The sequence below is a fragment of the Mangifera indica genome, chromosome 2 (genome assembly GCF_011075055.1).
Source record: "Mangifera indica cultivar Alphonso chromosome 2, CATAS_Mindica_2.1, whole genome shotgun sequence".
NCBI classification, from domain to species: Eukaryota; Viridiplantae; Streptophyta; class Magnoliopsida; order Sapindales; family Anacardiaceae; genus Mangifera; species Mangifera indica.
This window is the reverse complement of record NC_058138.1, coordinates 21556333-21579646: the sequence shown is the minus strand read 5'-3', so window position 1 is coordinate 21579646 and position 23314 is coordinate 21556333. Positions and strand designations below refer to the sequence as shown.

At 33.7% G+C, this 23314-nt stretch overlaps 1 protein-coding gene across 1 annotated transcript; it reads left to right on the top strand.

The window, feature by feature from the left end:
- Window positions 1-1321: 1321 nt before the first annotated feature.
- Window positions 1322-23290, top strand: LOC123208450 (protein CHROMATIN REMODELING 20-like). The gene is given in 28 exon segments (XM_044625987.1): window positions 1322-1507; window positions 3075-3210; window positions 5379-5616; window positions 5782-5844; window positions 5919-5958; window positions 5961-6013; window positions 6089-6181; window positions 6915-7105; window positions 7186-7429; window positions 7896-8009; window positions 8450-8533; window positions 9022-9621; window positions 10791-11080; window positions 11322-11412; window positions 11495-11710; window positions 12168-12287; window positions 13068-13234; window positions 14808-14958; window positions 19059-19208; window positions 19293-19348; window positions 19436-19736; window positions 20348-20465; window positions 21137-21198; window positions 21372-21598; window positions 21706-21909; window positions 22013-22091; window positions 22161-22429; window positions 22776-23290. Coding segments are annotated over 26 exon segments (4497 nt in total). The 5' UTR covers window positions 1322-1507; window positions 3075-3210; window positions 5379-5496; the 3' UTR covers window positions 23170-23290.
- The last annotated feature ends 24 nt before the right edge of the window (window positions 23291-23314 follow it).

Genomic DNA, 23314 nt, shown 5'->3' with positions numbered 1-23314 from the left:
TTAAAACCAAACATTGAAGACAAAATATCAAAAATTATAGTTGAAAACATAACATCCAAAGCTAAAGTTGAAGATGAAATACCAATAACTAGTGTCAAAGATGGTGTGTCAAAGGCTAGAGTAAAAGATGGAGCCTCGATGAAGACGAGTTGAATATAAGGTGAATTTAATAGGGTATTATGGTAATTTGATGGGATGAAATCGAAAAATATGTTAATTAATCAAGATTTTTCAGGCATAAAAGTCAAACAATAAGTGCAATATGGTAATTATATCTAAATTGAAAAAAAGTAAGGGGAATTTAATCTAGAGTTCTAGATTCGAAATTTGGTTTATTTATTGGTTTAATAAAAAAATTTATTTATTTAATATTATATATTAAATGATATAAGTTTAATAATTTTATTTTTTTAATAAAATTATTTATTTATTTGATGTTATTATCATTTATTTTAAATATAAGAGCAATATTATATATATATATAATTTTATATATAAATAATGACGTGTCTAGTTTAAAATTAAATATCGGGCAAAAGATTTATTTTCACTCAAAATATTATGTTTTTCCAAGTTTTTGCTCTTTATTTTTAAAATTTTAAACATCCACTTATGAATGATTAAAGTTAACTAAATTTTAATCCTTAAAATTTTATCTCTTTCTACTCTTTAAATCCTAAAAAATAACAATATTTCATTTAGGTCAAGTTTTAAAAATAACAATTTTCCCTTTAGTTTTTTCTTTTTAAATTATCTAGCTATATCTCCTTTCTATTCCTCTAGTGGTAGCTCTCTCACCATATCTCTCATTAGGTGACAATCTTAAACTCAACAAAAAAACAATGTTTTGTCAGGGAAGACGATGACAAAACTAAATGTTTTTTTCGACATCATTTAAATATTCAAATGAGAAAAACTTGACCATCAGATTGAGAAGAGGCATTGAAAGATTTTCATCATCAATAATAACACTGGATTTAACACCGAAGATTTGAAAACTAAACCCTAGGAGAAAAATGTCATTTTTCAAATTTTGGTTTAAAGAAAAAATTTTTAGTTTTTAAGATTTAGAAAAGAAAAAAAAATTAAATTATAATTTATTTTTTAATATAACAAATAAAATAATAATTTTATCATTAAAACCGATAACTTTAACTCATATAAATAAATATTTGAGATTTTCAAAGATAAAACACTTAAATTTGAAGCAATAGAGTACTTCAAACAGGAATAAGCCCTTTAATTTTATAGATAGAATTATATATAATTATATTATAATATTATATATTAAATCAAATTTAAATTAGAGTCAAACCAACTCGATTTGCAAAACTCCATCCATCCAAACAGACGCAACAGGAATCTTCCTTTCTTTCCATTTGAAGAGAGTTCTCCTTCCACTGTAAGAAATAATATTATAAATAAAAAAATTTCCCTCCTCTGAGTTATCAACCGAGTCGACTCACTCTTCCTCGCTCAAATCCCTAGTCACTTCACTGTCTCTCCGGTGAGTTTGTACTTCAGTCGAACTCGCTCGTCAAATTTTGGTATTTATTTACCTTTTTTTTTTTTGTTTGTTGTAGTCCTTTTTGTCATTTATGTTTTTTGTATGGAGTTGAATTTTGTGTAGCTGAAGTGCATAAAATTCTTCTTTGTATGGATTTGTTGTTGTGATTTTGTTTTATATGGATCTGTTGAAGTTAATATTAATGGTTTTAGTGGTAGTGAAGTGGAGTATGTGGTAATTGGTGTTGTTTAATTAGGATTTTTGACTTTGTTTGTTTTGCTTTTGGAAGCGATTTGGGATTTAATTTCCCGGAGCATTGCTTTTAAAAGAAACAAATGAAAAGTTTTATTTACTAATAAAAGTTAATGTTTCTATTTTAGTAGCAGGAAAGCTGTTGGGATTGTATATTTTGACTGATACAGGCATGCATTTATTGCTATTTAGTGGTTTATATGAGCTTGCATTTTATTTTCTGAAGATTAGAGGCATTATAATGTGTTTCAGATTAAGTTTTGCAGTTTCTTAAATCAGTTGATTCATGAATGTTTGAAGTTTAGCTCTTATTTAATGGTTGGTCTGTCATTTTTAAGTAGTGTTTATGCAAAATGTGACAGTCAGTGAAACTAGCTGATGTTGTCGTAACATTTTGGGATTGACAGGGCTTGAGAATTGTATGTCTCATCCACATTGAACTATTGAATCTTTATATGAGTATCTCTTATATTTTTGCTATGTAAAAGAGTAGCTTCACAACTTATAACCTTAATTGACCAATCCAGATTGTGATTCACAAAGTTGTAGATAGCTAAAAATCATTATTTATAAATTTTAAACCTTTTTTATCCATATTTTTGACATGTAAAAATAAATTTTAATCTAAAATAGAGAAGATTTTTTCTAAAATTATGGAAAAATGTAAACCTTTTGTATCTTCTATGGGTATTGATTAAGATAGCTAACCCTCATTCATCTATGTTTTAGAAATGATGGCTCATGAATCTTTGAATCCTCTTAAAACAATAAGTAGGAGTGAGAGAGAGCAATTCATCTCTTTGTGGGTGTACTACATATATCATATCCACTTTGCAAGGACCTTTTATTGAACCATAATAACCCATTGGAGGAACAATGACACAAATTAGTTCTCCTTGTTCTTAGAAACAAGGAAATTTGGGGTAGGGGAGAACAGTGACATTTGAACATGTATGCCTTGAATTAATTGGTAGTGCCTTCTTAAGCTAGGCTTTTTTATTTTTGTGTGTGTTTGGACTTAATTAACTAAAAAGTGGGTAAAAACCCAGGTCTTGAATAATTCTGGACCTTCCTAGGTTTACTTAAGCCTTGATCTAAACCTAGACCTCACATCCCTTTCCTACCTTAGGTGAAGCTTGTGTTGGGTCATGGTTTTGTACATCCCCAGTGGAATTCAGTTTTATGTATGAACTTTGCTGCTGGAAATGTAGAACAGCAATTATTTTGGTTACTTTAGAGTTCATTCTTTATGTCTTTTTTTGGGTCAAAAAAAGTGTTCAATTTTTTTTTTTACACTTTCAATAACTCCTTTCAGGAACATAAAAGAGTTAGCATTTACATGATCCATTCCTTTGGATCCTGGTCATTGCTAATCAATCCTTCTACCATACCTATCCAAGGGTGAGACATCAGCCAATGAGCACTGACGTAGCTTGGAAAAACTACTCCAGGTATGAATGTCAAAATGCATCAAACTTTTGGGGTTTTATTTTTTGGGAGAAGAAACAGATAAATATCATTTGATTGAAAATGCATTGAAGTTTGAGTAGACAAGTAATTTGTTATACTTAATATATTGAGAAACTGAATCGGTAGAGATGAAAGTTTACTACAGAAAGGTGAACAATATATCTATTTTTAAAGCAGAAATAAGGCTCTTACAAATTAAAAAACCATTGTCAAATTAAAAAACCATTGTCAAATGTAAAAAGAAGAAAAGTCATTTAAATGATAAAAAATTCTGAAAATAAAAACATGTCAAACTGGGAAAGTCACCTTAATAGGATTATTTGTACTTATGATTCGTCAATATGATGGGAAAGCATAAAATGTTTATTTTATTGTTTATATTTATAAGTAACTGGTAATGATTTAATTTCTAACTAAGAGGCGTCTTAAATTGAGCAAAGTGATGGTGAAAATTTTTAATTTAATAATGCTTCATGAGTTTTTAAGCAGTGGATGGCTTTAGAATCAATATCAGGTTCATATTTACCAATAAAAACATACCAAAAGTTGGAATAGTCATATTTCAGTATTTTTTTTATTTATATAAGCCTACTTCTGTTATCATGCTGAAGAGTGAGGTGTTGTATACTTGGATAGTCATGTAAAGACAACATAATTAAGAGAAATGCTCAAATATTGTTGAGTCATGATTGAGAAGCATTCAAGCATGATATGAACAATCAAGAAGCATTTCAAATTAGGCTTATTAGTTTTTGAATTGATCTAATGTTTAGGGTGTTCAATGGTGAACTTTAATTGGTCATAATGCTAACATGTTAATAGCAAAGTTTGTTTTGCAATTTGCTGGACCCACCCACCTCATTTAATAAAAGGACTTCTTATTTTGGAAGAAAACAAAAAAACAGCACGAATCCATGAAATTACTGAGTAGCATGATCCCATCTTAAGCGTTACTTATCTTCTTTTCTTTTTAAGTCTGGCCTATCGACATTATCCAGATTCTCAATTATTTTTTTTTCCTCTTACCAGAGTTGTTTTCTGGTCATCCAAGTTCTGTATTTTGTTAGTGAGTCATAATCAAAGCAATTTACGTTGTAAGAATTTATCGTTCTTTTGTAAAATTTGATTGGGTTTGCTTTGTAGAATATATTTGCGTCTAGAAATTATTATTTTTTCAGTCATTTTTGTCCGACTGGGGGATTGAGAGGGATCATCTTGATGTATTCCTTTCATCTTTTTTTTAAAAAAAAAAAAAAAGGAAACGGATAATTTTTACTTGATTTATTAATATGCCTTCATATGTGCCATTTATTGTTTTCATTTTTGAGTTCTAAGATTTTGACATTGTGAATACTCCTAAACAGATTTTTTTTTTTTAATGTTTCATTAATTTTTTGATTTGATGAGGTGAAGATGTCAATTTTTGTTTCATTTGACCCTTATATATGCATAGCATTGACCTGTCATCACTATTTTTTTTTAATTAAATGCTTTTCACTTTTCATTTATTGTTTATATATATATATATATATATATAGTTCTTATGTATGCTATCTTGGTGGGTGGACTTGCCCCAAGTGATGCCAAAAGCTAAAATTTATATTTTGATTTGGAACCCTTCTGAAATTACTATTTTAGCTTTAAAGAGTTCAATATTACACAATTTGATGGCTATTATAAATTCAAACACCTTTATTAATTTTTTTGATGGCTGCTATTGTTGGCCATTAAATTTCAATATAATTTACTGCTTTTTTAAATTTAGTGAAGAGTGTTGAATGTTTTATATTAAATTGATGGTAGGTGTAGCACTCAATTAACTAGAATTCGTTTCTGATACGGGAGATATGTAATCAACTGATTCAACTGAGGCAACTTAACATTAATTAGCATATTTACATACTGTTGGTTGAATAATTAAAGAACAATGTTTGCAAGAGAGATAGTAAATTGGAACTGGGTTATCCTTGATGATTATAATATGTTCATATGGAAGAAATGGTCACATTGATTTGTATTTTTAGATTTTTTTTTTTAAAGCCTCAATTAATGCTTCAATATATAACTTTTCAAAATTTGTCATTTTTTTTAATGTCCTTGAATCAGTGTTATAATTGTTTCATTTTTGTTGTCTTGTGTGTTTCATCAGACAAAGGTATTAGGTGATTAAGATATGACGGGCTTATCTTTTCTGGGTTGATTAATTCGTATCTGTCTAGGCATTGTTTGGATGGTTGCTTCTTTAGTTGATGTTACATGATTAAGAGATGGAGGACAAACATGAGGAAGTGGAGGATACTGAGAGTGTTTCTGGTGACTCATTTGTTGCTGACTCAGATGATGATGCACCATCAATTTCTGGACAAGATGATGAATTGCATATCGAGGCTAGTTGATCAATATCTTTTATTATCTTCATAGTTACACATTTCTATTTTTGTTTGGCGGATTATTAAAAACTATTGTTTATGTGGTATATTGCTGCTCTAATTCTATTTTCCTCTTGGACCTCTATTTGGACTTTCATTTTATGTTTCATCTTTCGTCTGCAGGAACATTTGACTGAGGAAGAAATAGAAGAGCTAGTTGCTGAGTTTTTGGAAGTTGAGAGTAAGGTATTGTATATCATTGTTTGAAGTTGGCTTCTATTGGGTATTTTACTTTGATAGTTTTCTCATGCTCATTTTAGGCTGCAGAGGCTCAGGAAGCACTTGAAGCCGAGTCCCTTGCCAAGTGGAGGGTGAGGTTAGAGAGGAGTTGGCACAAACTCTCTGTGAGAATGATGTTAGTTTTCTGCCCATCTCCCTCTTATGAATCTTTTGGCCTAGTCCTACTGTTGACTCTTTTATTTGACTACAGTTGGAGGTGGCTGTTAAAGATGAAATGACTGCTTATAGAGAGCAGTGGGAAGCAGTGCTGGATGAACTCGAAACAGAGAGTGCTCACTTGTTGGTCTGCTCTTTCCTCAGTTTTGAGTAAAATCTTTGGTTCTTAATGTGTATTTTATGCTTGCATATATTATGAGAAAATTTTAATATTTTCATGCAAAATCAACACTTTGTTTAAATCTACTTTTCTAATCTAATAAGGTAACAACTTTGTGTCTTTCTTTCTCATTTTCTTTCTTTTCAGGGAATTAACAAGGAGATTTTGATGTTATGTTATAAAAAAAATATTTTTCTATTGATTCTTTTATGTTGAGTCAAGATCTTTTTCCTCAATAAACTTAGTTTTTTTATTAGTCACATATTGGATTTTAAATTGTCTATATGGCTAAGCTTAAAGTAAACCCTTAATTTTGCTTCATTTAATTATTTCAGTCACTTTTTTTGTTTTTAATATGCCAGAGATTCTTTTCTGAGGAAGGAATTTAGTCTTTTACTGGTTGAGAGCTGCCATTTAGTACTTTGAAATTTAATTAGAACTGCACTGATCTATTGAATGGTTTAAATTTTTGCTTAGCCTGAGTCCTCCAAAACTTCCATTTTTGGTGAGAAATATCTTTTTCCCCTTTTTTGTTGCTAATTTTTTAGTGGCGTAGGCACCTGATGAATAGCATAGTTGGTCACAATTTTATGATATAGAAAGAGATTCACAATGTGTCTGGTGCTTTTTTTAATGCTTTCCAAATATTCTTTGAAGAATTGTAATTAAATTATAGATATATTGTTTTGCTTTTATGCAGGAACAACTTGATGGGGCTGGTATTGAGTTACCTAGCCTATATAGGTGGATTGAAAATCAGGCTCCTAATGGTTGCTGCACTGAGGCTTGGAAAAAAAGAGCACAATGGGTAGGATCTCAGGTGACCAGTGAAATGAACAAGTTGATAACTGATGCTGAGGAGTATCTGCAAACCCAAAGGCCTGTAAGAAGGTATGGTCCTGGCTTGGCATATCGATCGTTCAGGTGCATGTGTTTTTTTTTTTCATATAAATATACATTTCTGGGTTCAGGCGACATGGTAAACTATTGGAGGAGGGTGCCAGTGGATTTCTGCAGAAAAAACTTGCTAACGATGATAACAAAGAGGCTCTAACAGAAACTACAGACCTCCACTGGAGCTCTGTCAACAAAATATTTTCTGGTGATGTTTCTGAGGAGTGTAAATTTGGTGGCAAGCATTGGGCTTCTGTGTACTTGGCCAGTACTCCACAGCAAGCTACTGCAATGGGACTCAAATTTCCTGGAGTAGATCAGGTGACTGATTTTGGTTTTAATTGATTATTTGTTGCCTTATGACATGATTGTCTTCTGCATTTTGGCCCAAAGTTCGATGTTACTGCCAAATGTCATTGCTTCTTTGTTTTACCTACTTGTGACTACTCATTCAGCAAAGTTTATAATCTGACTTACATTATAGACTGTTATAGATTTCAGAGAGTGTTTAGTTTTGAACAATATTTTAAGGGAAGGAAGTCCCATAGCTGATGTTCAAGAGTAGATGTTTGTAGCACCTAACACTCATTGGTTGTTACCCTTAAATTAACAAGTTTTCTGATCTATCATTCTCCTATTAATGTTAACAACCTTTCCCTCCCCTCCTATCTCTAAATATATGTTTATGTTTTTGTCTACAAGCTTTTTGGCCTTGTAGGTTTTGTGCTACTTAGTGCTATTGGATTTTATGCTTTGTTTTAAATCAATTTGAAAATTGAATTTCCAGGTGGAGGAGATTGAAGACATTGAAGACAATGCCAATGATCCGTTTGTTGCAGATGCCATAGCTAATGAAAGAGAACTGGCTCTCTCCAAAGAGCAAAGTAAAAAATTTAGAAAGGTATCAGTATCCATTCAAGTAAAAATTTTATTTACCATTTCCACAAAATTATATATATCTCAGTCATGAAAGTGTTGCTTGCTTCTGTCTCATTTGAGAGTCATTAGGCTGAGAAATTCATCCTTTTTCTGCTGCATGTTAAAAACTAAACACAAATTCTGGAAAAAGTGGGATTTACACCCACTATGAGTAAACTTCTTAAAGTTGAGAGTTACGTGTATGTGTCCATGTATTTTGGGGGCTGGGTGATAGGAGTGTATTTTAAAATTGAGGCAGTTTTATAAGAAACACACTGATGCAGTCTTGAGACAATATGAATTGAATAACTTTGAGGGTCTATTTATGACCACTCTCATTATAATAGATGGTTGAGTTTTCTGTTAACAATTGTTTAGACACAAGTTTTAAAGTTATGTGATCAGATCTTTGTATATTTGAAGGTCAAAGAGGAAGATGATGCAAATATCGATCGCAAGCTTCAACTACATTTGAAACGAAGGTGGCATCGAAAAAGGTCAAAACAGGTATAATGTCTCTACATATTGGGTTTATTGTTCTATACAATTGGTGTATCTTTAGTTAATTGATGAAAAATTTGTGAACTATCTGTTTTCAGTAAAATTTTGCTGCTCATAAAAAAAAAAAATAATAAGACGGAAAAAATGTATAACAATTGTGTGCAATTGCAAGAGTGATGCTGATATAGGTTCTTAATTGATATTTTGGTACATATATGTGACTGTTGTTTATCTTTTTGTCATTTTTAAGATTTTCAAGGTTTACTGTTTCCAGTATTGAGACCTGTAGCATATATTATGAATGTGTCATTTATTAAATATTTAAGGCCTGAAGTTGCATTGTTTAGGGTTTAGGGTTTATTACATGGGTTTCACACATTCTGTGGACTTGGATATTTTCTCAATTAGAGGAGCTAATGTTAGGTGTCAAGCATTGAGTAACTTAATCATCCTCCTTTATGATATTTATCTACTTTTTTCTGTTATTGAATTAGGGAACTGCTCAGAAAGAAGTTTTCTCTGTTGAGGGTGTAATCGAAAGTGATTCAGATGAGCCCCGACCTTTTGTTGATTCTTCTGATTGTCTTCGAAGAACTAAAACACATGAAGATGGGGAAGGCATACCTGACAAAAACAATGAGGTAGCCAAGCAAAATTTGAAGACTGATTTGGTTGAAAGTTCTGGAACTTCAAGTAATTTTGACAAGGCAAGGCCAATGAATAATGGCACTTCTTCAATGTCATATTCTTCTTTGCTTGATTCCACTGAATTAAGAGGGTGCAAGCGATCCAATGAGAGTGAGGAGCCATATGGTGATGAAAAGCATATTTGTCCTATTATCATAGATTGTGATGAAGAAGCTAATGTGGTGAATGATAAATCAGTTTGCACCAAATTGGAAGATCATTCTGTCTTGCATGAAAATGCCAATGTTTCTGTCACTGCTGATTATCAATTTTCCCAGAGTTTGAATGAAAAGTTCTTTTGTACTGCCTGTCAGAAGGTGGCCTCCGAAGTTTACCCACATCCACTTATGAAAGTAATCATTTGCAAGGATTGTAAAAGCCTATTGGAACGGAAGATGCATGTGAAGGTATGGACTTAGTAGTTTTTGTACTTGTCAGTAGATTGATACCTATAGTCTATAAATTTATGTAGTGCCATAATAATTATGTTGGTAAGCCCACTTGTTATTCTATTTTCGAAAACCCAACTTTGAAGGAAGCACCATTTAGGCATTAGATTTTTCTTGAAGAATGTAAGAAAAACCTCAGAATTAAGCACTATTCTAAATTTTTTATGCATCTACATTTTGCTATTAGGATCAACAAAAGGATAATTGAATAAAATTTTTGTATCTCTTTATGTGTGTATTTATGTGTACTGAGTATGTATCTGTGTAAAATGCTCAATGGAAGTTTGCACCTCTATGTGTCTGACCTAGAGACTAGTGTTAATATTACTGTGTACACTATACTCTGATTATGTTTGATGATTTAGTAGGAAGGAATTTTATTTTGAAATTTCTTTTGTGTTTTTATTTGCCATGTGCTAAGGATTAAACAAAAAACTTGCTAAGCAATAAAATGCATGAAACATTGCTCTTTTTTTTGTTACCAGTGCATTGACTGTTTAGAATTTTTTGTTTTCAAATGTACATTCTGCTTATTAGAATGGGTTTCCAAAATTTTGTGTCATCGAGTGTAGAACTGAAATAAACATGCTGTTGTTGCAATATATTAGTTTTTTAACTTGCTTTTGATATTATCAAAGATCTTTAGGCTGTTGTAATTAGTACTTATATCCAAATGAGAGCAGTATTCATTTGATTATTGCTTTGCTTGCTTGTTCTCTGGAAATCGTATTCCAGATGACCAATCTCCTAAATTGGTTTTCATCTTTAAGACAAGCTTGCATTCCCCATTAATGGCATCCAGCAAGGGGAATCCACATGTTGGGAATAATGCTGAGTGGGGTTTGGAAGTGGTAAAATGATTGAGGTTGGTGTTTATGGTTTGGTCATGATCATATTAACCAGGTTCTTCAAATTTTTATTTCAAAACTAGGCGGACTGCTGGTCTGTCATTGGTGTTTTTATTATTGTGGCCTTACTGTTTAGTTGTTTGTTGTTGTTCTTATTATTAGGATGACACCATCTACCTGATCTACTGAGTTCTAAAGGTTCATTGGAATGTTTTTATTTGGTAATCTGAATTCAGTATTTCATGTTGGAATTTGTATTGAATCAATTGATTGTGGCAGGATGCTGACTGCTCTGAGTGTTTCTGTGGATGGTGTGGACGAAGCAATGATTTAATAAGTTGTAAGTCGTGCAATGTATTTTTCTGTACCACATGTGTGGAGAGGAATATTAGTGAAGCATGCTTGTCTGAGATTCTGGCCTCCTCCTGGCAATGTTGTTGCTGCTCTCCAAGTCTCCTGCAAAGATTGACCTTGGAATTTGAGAAAGCCATTGGTTTTGGAGACCTTACAGTTTCTAGCTCTGAAAGTGATTCAGAGAGTTCAGATGCTGACAATAATCTCACAGTAGGGTATGATAATATTTCTCTGTGAACTGAGATAAGCATGTAATCTTTAATTGATTTCACTGAATGGTTTTTACTGACTGTATTTTCTATTCTTTTATGTGACTAAGATGCTGACTTTTCATTTATAACATAATTGTTACACATGCTTTTGAACTATCTCTTTGGCTATTCATTTAGTAAAAAAGTTCTTTCCTAATGGGCTAGTATAGGCATCCTCACTTATTTCTATCTCTCTTTCTCTCAGCCATAAGAGAAAGCGAAAGAAGAAAATTCGGAGGATTCTTGATGATGCTGAGTTAGGAGAAGAAACCAAAAGAAAAATTGCAATTGAAAAGGTACCATTAAATTGGTAGATTTGTTTGGTTTGTGGCTGATTTTTGCGTACTAAATAACATATTGTGGTCAAAAATCTTGTAGGAGCGCCAGGAGTGTCTAAAGTCTTTGCAAGTGCAGTTTTCTGCAACATCAAAAATGACAAGCACTGCAACTTTTGAAGGCGACGTGCCGGCTGCTGCTAGTACTGAAGTGATTGGTGATGCCAATACTGGTTATATAGTGAATGTTGTGAGGGAGAAAGGTGAAGAAGCTGTAAGAATTCCACCAAGCATATCTGCTAAACTGAAAGCTCATCAGGTTTTCCTTTTATGCTTGTAGAGTATCTAATTATTTGCTTTTGTTTTATTCTTGTAGATTATTTAATTATGAGCTTTTCTTTTATGCTTGTATATTATTTAATGCGAAATAATTGTCTAGAAGTTGCTCTTTGGTTGATTCTTCCACTAATTGTGTTATTACTTTGGGTAGGCCTGCTATTGCAAATTTTAATGATGTTACTGTATTATAGTTTTACTGTAACCTTAGCACTGATGTTATGTAGAATGCATTTTGAACCTGCTAATGCAGGCTGTGTTTGTTTGTGAACAAATTGAATTTGGGGTCGGTGGGGGCAAGTTTGAAGTTGGGGTGTGAACCTTGAAGATATATTGCTTGTTTTTATTTTCTTAAATTTTTTGGCTGATGCTATCTGTTGCAATTATTTTATTTTATGACCCTGAGGATGCTATCATGGAACTCGTAATTTAATTTGCAGGTGGTAGGGATAAGATTTATGTGGGAAAATATTGTACAGTCAATCAGAAAAGTGAAGTCTGGAGATAAAGGGCTTGGTTGCATTCTGGCTCATACAATGGGCCTTGGCAAAACATTCCAGGTATTACTTTTGGTATTTCTCTTGGATATTCCTTTTTCTCTGCTCTCTATGAATAACCTAATTTTCACTGTACAATGGGCTTCTACTTATACTGTGTTGTTACCTTTGTAGTATGAGCTAAATATGTGAGGAAGCAAAAATTTTCTGTGTAGCTTTAGCATCATGTGGTGCTCTACACATGTAGAATGTTTTTACTTTATCAAAAAGGAAAAGACTTAGTGGAAATGATATGTCCTCAGTCTTTTATAGGCAATTTGGCAAGAAACTAATAATTTACATTTGAAGGAAAAGAAAGGAGGATATGAACAACCTATGAGTTTGAGTTTTCTTTTTTACTACTATGTTGGCCCAGTTTAAAAGAATTTTCAAGCTTCTCCATTTTTCATGATACATCTAGATCGGGATGGTATGTAAAGTTTGTTTTTTTGGGGTCTCTTTTGTAATCTGTTACAGTGGTTTTGGGCTAATACAATATACCAGAAATGGAATTGTTTATGAGCTTTGGTTTTATTGTGTACACATATTTGATACTCATTTAAGTACTGTTTTATTTTTGGTTTTGACTCTCTGGTTCACTTCTTTAATACTTGCACACTGTTCAAAATAATATTTTCTAGTTCCCTAAAAGAAGCAAAGAATAAATTAAAAGGGAGAAGTAAATAACTGTGCAATTTTATGTTTATGTTTTGAGAATAGTTTGTAGCATCTTTATTTGGCTTCTACATATTTTAATAGCTTAAGGGATGTGTTTGCCTGATTTTTCCAAATTTTTTTTTTTAGGTCATAGCCTTCTTGTACACAGCAATGAGAAGTATTGACTTGGGATTAAGAACTGCACTTATTGTCACCCCTGTAAATGTGCTTCATAATTGGAAGCAAGAATTCATGAAGTGGAGACCTACAGAGGTGAAACCTCTCCGTGTCTTCATGTTGGAAGATGTATCAAGGTCATTTTTTTTGGTCAATTCTTGCAAGAATTTGTTTATTGATCATGATGGGCATTATTTCCCTTTTCCAGGTTTACTGTTGATTTTCCTAATTCTGTGTATAGTCGTGTCATATGATGCGCATGTGCTGACTTGTATTTTTTCAAAATATTTATTATATTAATTTATCATAACAACTTGCGAAGTTCTAGATTCTTCTATAAATATGTTGCTGTTTAGTAGAGTGTTGTTTAACGCTGACAGTTTGAATTTTAATGTCGAAACTACTACTGCTTTCTGTGGTGAGGAAAATTGTCCACCAATACAAGAATTCTTTTGGTACTGACTTATGGATACTGGGTTGAAAAGGATTGACTTCTTGGTCTTTGCTCAATATCTAATGACTTGTCATCAAATTGGATGGTTATTTTTCTTTGATACGCAAAATCCCTTGATTTTACTGATGTGCTCATTGAGTTCTGAACTGGGGGCTTGACTCTACAACCTTTGTTGTCAAGAACTTGTGGGATATAATTTCCCATATAGATGTCCCCGAGGGAATTTGATTCATTTGAACCTTTGACCTCTTTGTTGAAACATAGTTATGTTACTGCAATATTTATTGATGGTTAATGCAATATTTATTTTATTATGTAGGTGGAATGGAATCAATGCATTGTAGCAAATGCGTAAGAGAGCTTGAATTAGGATTTTCGGAAAAACGAAAATGTAGTTGAAATAGCTTAGGTGTGAAATTTCTTGGATGTGCTTTCGGAGCTATGTAGGTGGCAATATAGGAACATTCTTTTACTTTAGTCTTCTGGATTGTTCAGATTCTTTGAATTATAAGAGAATTGTTGTCTTTGGTGGTTTTTACACTGAATTGCAAATTCACTTGAACTGAATATAAGTAGTTAAGCAGTAAGGGATACAATTTTGGGGATCGAAATCAGATCTGTGGGTTGATCTGGCTTTTTTTGGATAATATGGTTGGAATCTTCTTATTGTTGGTTCTTTTGCTCTAGTGAGGTGCTTGCTGAGATAACTCCTTGCATGTTGTGCATTATCTTGAGTTGTTACAGAGCAGTATCAAGCATTTCTAGTGATGTGGTATCATTTGTCATTGTGAACTTTGCAATGTTGATTTTTTAGTGGAAAATTAGACTAAAAGGTTATATCTTGCTAGATATGTGGATGTTGGCGGTCCGGCTAGTGTAGTGGTTTTCATACTTTTCCATACTTGTGGATGAAGATCATCTCCTGATATTGTTCAACTAACTTATGTATAACATTGCATGAGAGATGGAGAAGGATGTCACTTTGAACATCTGCTGTAAACCAGGAGAGGAAGAAAACAATATAAGCTTTCATACTGATTTAAGATTTAAGTGTTCCATTTATTATCTTTTAGCCGTATGGAAGGCATAGTTTTTCTTGTCAGAAATTGGATTCTAGTTTGATACATATATAGGATTTTTGTTCTTAAACAGTTGTAATGCATCTCTCTGTTTTCTCTCTCTCTCTCTCTCTTTTTTTTTTAATTTTATTACTTATCATCTGATGATATGTTTTCTTCTGTTATTACATTGTCCAGGGAGAGAAGAGCAAAATTACTTGCAAAGTGGAGGACCAAGGGTGGTGTATTTTTAATTGGCTATGCTGCTTTCCGGAACTTGTCCTTTGGAAAACATGTGAAGGACCGCCAAATGGCTAGAGAAATTTGTCATGCTTACAGGTTCTTTTCAGTTTATAATGTCTTATATAACTTGTTGATAATTTTATTCCTGGTAGTTGGAGCTAAATTGAACCTCTGACTTCAGTTTAACTGTTACCAATAGAGGCACCTTTGGAATTTAAGTTCTTTCTAGGTTTTTGATATAAGCTAAGTTTTTTTCTGGCTTTACATTTTCAATAAGACAATTCATTATCTCATAAGAACTTCTGTTTCAAGTATGACAATTTTTTCCTATAATGATTGGGAAATATAGATCATTGATTTCTTTTTTTGGTTAGTTCTTCAGTGCCCTGTTTGCTTTATATTTGTGGCAAAAAATTGTTTCAATTAGTGAAATCCTGCCTGGGTAATTCTGGAGTCTTGCTTTTCCTATAAAAAGAATTTAAATGTTTAGGGGGAAGAAAGAAGGCGAACATGTTGTGGTTTTTTTTTTTGTCTTTTTTAGGTTCTTTGGTTGGAGGGAAATAAAAGATTTTTCTTAGGATGCTCGGGAGGAAGATGATGAATTTTAATGGGATAGGGTTTATTTCCTTACTTTCTTTAAGTGTTGGTTTCTAATGTTTTGAAGGATATTCGAGTTTATTATTTAGGAAATTGAGTAGTTGCAGGTTATATTTGTTTTGAGTTGTCTTTTTGCAAAGGTAGTGGTTCGTTTTTGGTGGACTGTTGCTCTACCTTCCAATATGTTTTTCTTTTATTATAAAACTTACTGTTTCTGATTGAAATTTTAAAAAATGAATAGTTGGAGAAAAATACCTTTCTTATGATTGTGATGCGCCGAGTAAGTGATTCAAAGAAATTGAAGACTTGATTAAGGATTTGGCTTGAGAGAAGTTAGTTTAGAGAGGGAAGAGAGAGAGAAAGTTCAAATTTAGAGCAAGAGGAAATTGTATAAACATCCAAACTATTTTCATTTCCCATCATTCCTTTTTTTAACAAGTGTACTGTAAAGTGACTGTTACACAAATTAATGTAAAACAACACCTTTGCGTTTACAATTACAATTATCATATAATACTAGATGACACTGTGCCATATTATTATTTTTTAAGTTAAAGACTTCATTTCCTCTTGCACAGGAGCATAGGCCAAAGGAGCTTTGAGTTGTTCAAAAGTGGTTTAGCCATTTGTCCAAACACTTGGATAAACCTCCTGTAGTAACCTGAGAGGCCTAGAAAATTTCTTAGTTGTTTGGCTGTTTTGGGGACCAGCCAAGCTTTGATTGCTTGCACCTTTTGAGGGTTAGTTTGGATTTCCTCAGCGGTAATTATATGGCTTAAATACTCTATTTGTAGGCAACCAAAAAATCATGCTTTTTAAGTAAAAAGTTGGTTCTCCTTCAAAACTCTGAAGACAATCTCTAGATGTGTTAGGTGCTCCAACCTGCTGCTACTGTATGCCAAAATATCATTTAAAAAAAACTAGACAAATTTTCTCGAGTAAGGCTTAAAGAGGGAATTCATAATGTTTGGGAAGGTAGAGGGGGCATTGGTAAGGTCAAATGACATGACCATAAATTCATAATCGCTCTCGTGAGTTTTGAAGACTGTTTTATCAATGGATTCAACACTCATTCTCACCTGCCAATATCCAGATCTCAACTCATTCTCAACTGCCAATATCCAGATCTCAAGTCAGTTTTAGAGAAGATGACTGCTCCCCAATTTCATCCGACAGCTCCTCGATTCAAGGTATGGGATATCTATCCTTGATGGTCATTTGACTGAGTGTCCTGTAGTCTATACACATTCTCCAAGTCCCATCTTTCTTTTTTACTAAGACCACAGGAATGGAATAAGGGCTAATGCTGCTCCTAATCACTCCAACATCTACCATTTCCTTCACCATTCTTTCAATTACATCCATGTACAGGTTACTATAACTATAGGGCCTGATGTTTACAGGTTGAGCTCCCTCCTTAAAGGTTTTTTTATGGTCCTGCCATCTTCTAGGAGGATGACCTTTTGACCCCTCAAAGACTTCTCCAAACTGCTCTAATAGAGGTTCAAGTTCAGGCCATGCTTTTTGACTACTATCCATCCTAGCATGTAATTCATACAGTTGCACCCCCACTAGATTATACTCCTACCATAACAATTGGAGGCATGCTAATTGATGTTGGTTACTCAACAGTTTGTTGAGTTGTTCTCCTTCAATCATGCTCACTTCATTCCCCATCTTACCTCAGAGTTTATATTGCTAATTAATAGTGGTAAAACTCATTCTCAACTTTTCAAAATTCCAGACACTGTTGACCTTGTATCCTTGACTCCTACCCTTCACAGAATCCTTTGCACTGCAACTCCTGTCCATTGGCGACAATGACTTGTACTTCACTCACAGCTCTCAGGGAACATCCCAATTTGTGAGCAGTTTGCTCACTTAGAAAATTGTGGGTGCTCCCTGAATCTATGAGCACATATAACCGTCTGTTATTGTACATTCCACTGAACCTCATAATCCTATACCCCAATGACCCACTTAATGCATGTAATGAAACGTGCATCAAATTATGTTCCTTCAATGCATCTCCCTTCCCATCCTTCTCATCTTCCTCTTCATCTCCAGTTTCTACTTGTAACTGCAGAACATAAGCCTGTTTTTTTCTGCATTTGTGCCCTGGGTAATGCTTCTTATCACACCAAAAACAGATTCCCTTTGCCCTTTTTCATCAAACTCTCTATTGGTTATTGTTTTACTGCTTTGTGTGGATGGTATAGAAGGTAATTTAGGCGTGTTTGGTGTAGGTAGTAGCCCTCCTTGGTGAGTAGGTTTGGTAGTTGACTAAGGTGGATTACTAACAACACCAAAAGTCCTATCAGTGTCGGACAAATTTGGAGTTCTTGTGAAAGGCTTAGGCTAATCTTTTAAGGCAGCTACTGTTATCGCTTGTAATCTAGCCAGAGAGTAAGTTTCGGCTAATGTTTTAGGTTTAAACATTCTAACAGACATTTGTAAAGCATTTAATCAATCTTGATAAAAAGAAGCTAAGTGTTTGATCCTCTTGGTTATTAATCCTAGGATACAATTCATCAAAATCATCTAAATATTGGAGCTTACTTGTTTCAGATTACACAAATCTGCTAGCGAATCATCATAGGCATGGTTGCCATACTGAGCTCCAATTAATTGTGCATATTCCTCCCATGAAATTGTAGCATCTCCTCGGGATTTGATGAGGCCCTTGATTCGATTGGATCGCTCTGCCTTCAAGACGCAGGGCAGCTAACTTCATTCGATCTATCGATTTGAAATTGTATCTGTTGAATCGTGGAAACTTTAACTTTGTTGCACGTCCCATGACGATCCAAATTCCAAGTGTGATCTGGAGCTTTCTCCTGCTAGTCATCTCACTGAATTATTCTGCAATACCACATCTGTCTATTGAATACTTAGTCTTTCAATTAATCACTTTATTTCATCCATTGACTCCATCAGTTCCTGTTGTCACTGTTCAGATTCCGCTACCAACTGAGACATCATTTGAGTTAATTCTTGTTGCAATTCTTGAGCATGATCTATGCACTAATACCAATGATGCATTGGGTAATCAATTCAAAGAAACTGAAGACTCGACTGAGGATTTGGCATGAGAGAAGTCAGATCAGAGAGGAAAGAGGGAGAGAAAGTTCAAATTTAGAGAGAGAGGAATGTATAAACATCCTAACTATTTTCATTTCCCACCATTGCCCCTTTTTTTAAACAAGTGTACTGTATAACAGCCATTAAACAAATCAATTTATCTAGTGTAAAACGACACCAATTTTTGCATTTACAATAACAATTATCATATTATAATAAAAGACACCATGTCACATTATTATTTTTTATGTAAAACATTTCCTCTTGTTGCTTAATCACTGCAACTTCATTTTCCGCCTCTTCTTCATTTTCTCTTCCTTCAACCTCCAGTCTGTATAAGATTGGTGGTAGATGTCTGTATGTTTGTTAGTAGGAATTTTCTGTATTACAGTTTGCTTCTATTTTTTATTTTAATGGTTATTTTGTCCATATTTTCATGTTCATAAAATTCTTGACTAGTTCTTTTTTTTGCTGCGTGTTCTTTTTGATGTTGGAATCCCTTAATAAAACTTTCTTTTCCTATTCTAGGATGGACCTGATATACTTGTTTGTGATGAGGCCCATATGATTAAGAACACCAGGGCTGACACAACTCAAGCCTTGAAACAAGTGAAATGCCAAAGAAGGATTGCATTGACTGGATCACCTCTTCAAAACAATCTCATGGAATATTATTGCGTATGTCTACTCTGAAGCTATGTATTCTAGTTCATTAATTTTTTATTTCTTATTATGATTTTTATTGGATTTATTGTGGAACAGATGGTTGATTTTGTAAGGGAAGGTTTCCTTGGTAGCAGTCATGAGTTTAGGAACCGGCAAGATTTTGTCACTGAATGTTATTCTGATGGCTATATCCTTTTTACTTGATTGGCTTACCTTAATCATGCTTTTCTTGTTTGCAGCTTCCAGAATCCTATTGAAATTGGTCAGCATACTAATTCAACATCTGAAGATGTTAAAATCATGAATCAGAGGTCTCATATCCTCTATAAACAACTGAAAGGATTTGTCCAGAGAATGGACATGAATGTGGTGAAGAAGGACTTGCCACCAAAAACTGTCTTTGTAATAACTGTGAAGCTCTCTCCATTACAGAGGAAACTATACAAAAGATTCCTTGATGTGCATGGGTTTGCAAATGACAAAGTCTCTAATGAAAAGATAAGGAAGAGCTTTTTTGCTGGGTATCAGGCCTTAGCTCAGGTATATTTCTAGGCTTCATATTTATGAAGTTTTGTGCAGCCACCAGAACATAGGCATAAAATGCAGGTGCATCTAAGCATACTTGTCTGAAGCATGTCATGTTGTAGTTGGTAGCATTAGATTGTTATGGTTAAAAGTTTTGAGAGCCAATCTAAGTTTAAAGGAAGAAGAGAGTGGAGAAGATATATTAGGTACCCATTATTTTCTGATTAATTTTTTTTTTTTTTTTTTTTTTGGGGAAAATGGTTGTAAAATGTTGGACTTGGTTCATGTTACATTTATATATAATTTATGAGAATTCAAAACATTTAGCCTGTTGCATACAGGGCATATGCTATATTGAAGTTGAAATGTGGCATATTGATAAAGAAACCCATGCAGATTCTATTGCTTGTTAGTATACCAGTATTAATAGAATGTGCATGCATGGAAAATTTTCTTCACTACTGCATTTTTTCTGTGTTATTTGGATTCTGAAGACTGCATGAAGATGATAAATTTAATTTTTTACTTTTTTGGTATGATCCACGTTACAATGCATTTCATATTATTTACATTTATTCTTCTTCTTTGCCTTTTCTTTTGATGGAAGTGCTTTTCATCCCTGGTAGATATGGAACCATCCTGGTATCTTACAACTGAAAAAAGAAGATAGGGGCTCTCCGAGCCAAGAGGATGCTGAGGACAGTTCCAGCGACGAAAATCTAGATTTCAATGTGGTGATGGGAGGTATTCTTTAGTTTTCCTTTTGCTTTTCTGTAAAAGTAATGTATGGATATTGTGCCTTGAGTGCTTTGGCTTTTGGATTTATGGATTTGCAATATTTAATTAACATGGGGCAATATTTGAAATGGATAACTGGTTTTATTCTGCAGTCACAATTGATGACCTTAGATTAAACAAGGCCAGGTGGGTGATTTAGTAGTGTAAACTGTGCATTAGAAGGTGCTGTGAACTGTAAGGCTTTTTTGATGGTGAATTGAATTGATTCATGGAGTCATATAGAATAAATAAAGTAAAGCAAACAAGTAAAGATGAAGAAAAAAAGAGGATGGAAAATCAAAGAATCTCCCAGAAATCTTCCCAAGCATCTTAATGATATCATACCATTATTAGAAGCCATGGAAATTTACCCTTGAGTTTTCTGATACTTAGGCCATGTGTTGAGGGCTTTAGTTGCATAATTGCTTAAGGAACTATGGCATATTGCTACAAGATCTAGACAACACACCTGCAGGCATCTGTAAGCTAAATAATGCTTCGTATTGTCACCCGTTTGGAATTTTTCCTTCCATAATAATTTCTTGAGGCTTGTGTTTAGAGTGCACGTAACCATGTGTCATATCATTGTTTGAGAAATATTATTGATTTCATGTTTTAGTATTAATTCTTCTTAACAGAGAAGCCAAGGAATACAAACGATGTTATGCAGGGAAAGAATGATGAAGGCTTTTTTCAACAGGTTTGAATTTGGACCAATTTGATCATTTGTTGTTGGTTTTCTGTTTTACTTGTTTTGGAGTGAATATTCTGTAGGAAGTTTCTGGAACTATAGTTTGTAACAGTAACATTCTCTTTGCAGCTGAGATATTCTTTTTCTTTCTTTAAGGATAATGGATGTTTATTTCTTAACAGGATTGGTGGAAAGATCTTCTGCGTGAACATACTTATAAAGAGCTTGACTACAGTGGCAAAATGGTTTTGCTGCTTGATATTCTAATCTTCTGTTCTGACATAGGTGATAAAGCATTGGTTTTTAGCCAGAGTATACCAACATTAGACCTCATAGAGCTGTATCTTTCAAAATTACCTCGATCAGGCAAACAAGGGAAGTTTTGGAAAAAGGGAAAGGACTGGTATAGGTGGGCATTTTTGTCTGCAAACTTACATGTTGTATTCCATATGAGCATGAAATTCTTTTGTAATTTTGATTAAAGCCTCTTTTCTTTTCTTGTAATCTGCTGGACAGGCTAGATGGGAGAACTGAGAGTTCTGAAAGGCAAAAGTTGGTAGAGAGATTTAATGAGCCCTTCAATAAAAGGGTGAAGTGTACATTAATTTCAACTAGAGCTGGATCTTTGGGGATAAATCTTCATGCTGCCAACCGTGTAATTATTGTTGATGGTTCCTGGAATCCAACATATGATCTTCAGGCTATATTTCGTGCTTGGAGGTATGTTTCCTTGTTTGTTGGATATGCATTATGTGCTTGTGTGTGGAATTTATCTAATTTGGTTTAAAACTTCGGACTCATTATGCTTTTTCTACTTCTGCAGGTATGGGCAGAAAAAGCCAGTTTTTGCTTACCGATTGATGGCACATGGAACTATGGAGGAGAAGATATATAAACGTCAGGTAAGAAAAGAAAATTTTTCTATTATACTATAAGATTTCTGTTGTCTCACGAGGAGATTTCTTAAACAGGTGACAAAGGAGGGGCTAGCCGCAAGGGTGGTTGATAGACAACAAGTACATAGGTTTATCTCTAAAGAAGAAATGTTACATCTTTTTGAATTTGGTGATGATGAAAACCCTGATCCTCTTACTGAAGTCTGTCCAGAAAATGGACAAGAAAACAGTCAGACTACAACTTGCAAAATAGGAAACTCGCTGAAGCATAAGTTGCCTCTTTCTCATGGAAGCTGCACCTCTGACAAGTTAATGGAAAGTTTACTTGGCAAGCATCATCCAAGGTAGTTTATTTGAAATTTTATTAACCGTGCATTTTAAATTTTTCTTCAGCTTTTATTTTGAGTTATGTTACATTGTCATTGCCACTGGACTAAGTAATTACCTATATAATGATTCTAAACAGATTAGAAATTTCTTGTGTATTTCTTACTTAACTAATCATCATGTTTGAAATGATGTCTTTTTTGTTCAGAGTCAAGAGTAACGTCTGGTTTTTGTTATCATTACGCGGTAATATTTTCCATTAGTAGGGTTATGGTCTGCCTAGTGTCTGAATATGAGCATTTCATTCTTGGCGCTTAAAAATAATTTGGCATGTCATATTATTGATTACCTTGTTTTGGTTAGGTGGATTGCCAATTACCATGAACATGAGACCCTTTTGCAAGAGAATGAAGAGGAAAGGCTTTCGAAGGAGGAGCAAGACTTGGCCTGGGAAGTGTACCGAAGATCATTAAAATGGGAGGAAGTGCAACGTGTACCACTTGACGAATCAGCACCAGATCAAAAGCCTGTTGCCATGTCAAATGTGGCTCCTCCCTCCCAAGACACCAGCAATACTGCAACACAACCCAGAGGCATTCTGAGGAGTCGTGTAGTGTTCCGTAAATGCACTAATCTTTCGCATTTGCTAACACTTAGAAGTCAAGGCACAAAACCTGGTTGCAGCACAGTATGTGGAGAATGCGCTCAGGAAATCCAGTGGGAGGACCTAAATAGGGATGGCAAATCAGCTAGGTGAAGAAAAAGGAGGGTTCCTCCCGTTCGGTAATAGTTTTGATTTTTGCTGATGTAATTTATTATTTAATTGTATATTATAGCTGCTGCAAGCGCAATATCCTTTTAATACATTCGTTTTGATAGGTCTGATCTCATTTATATGTAGG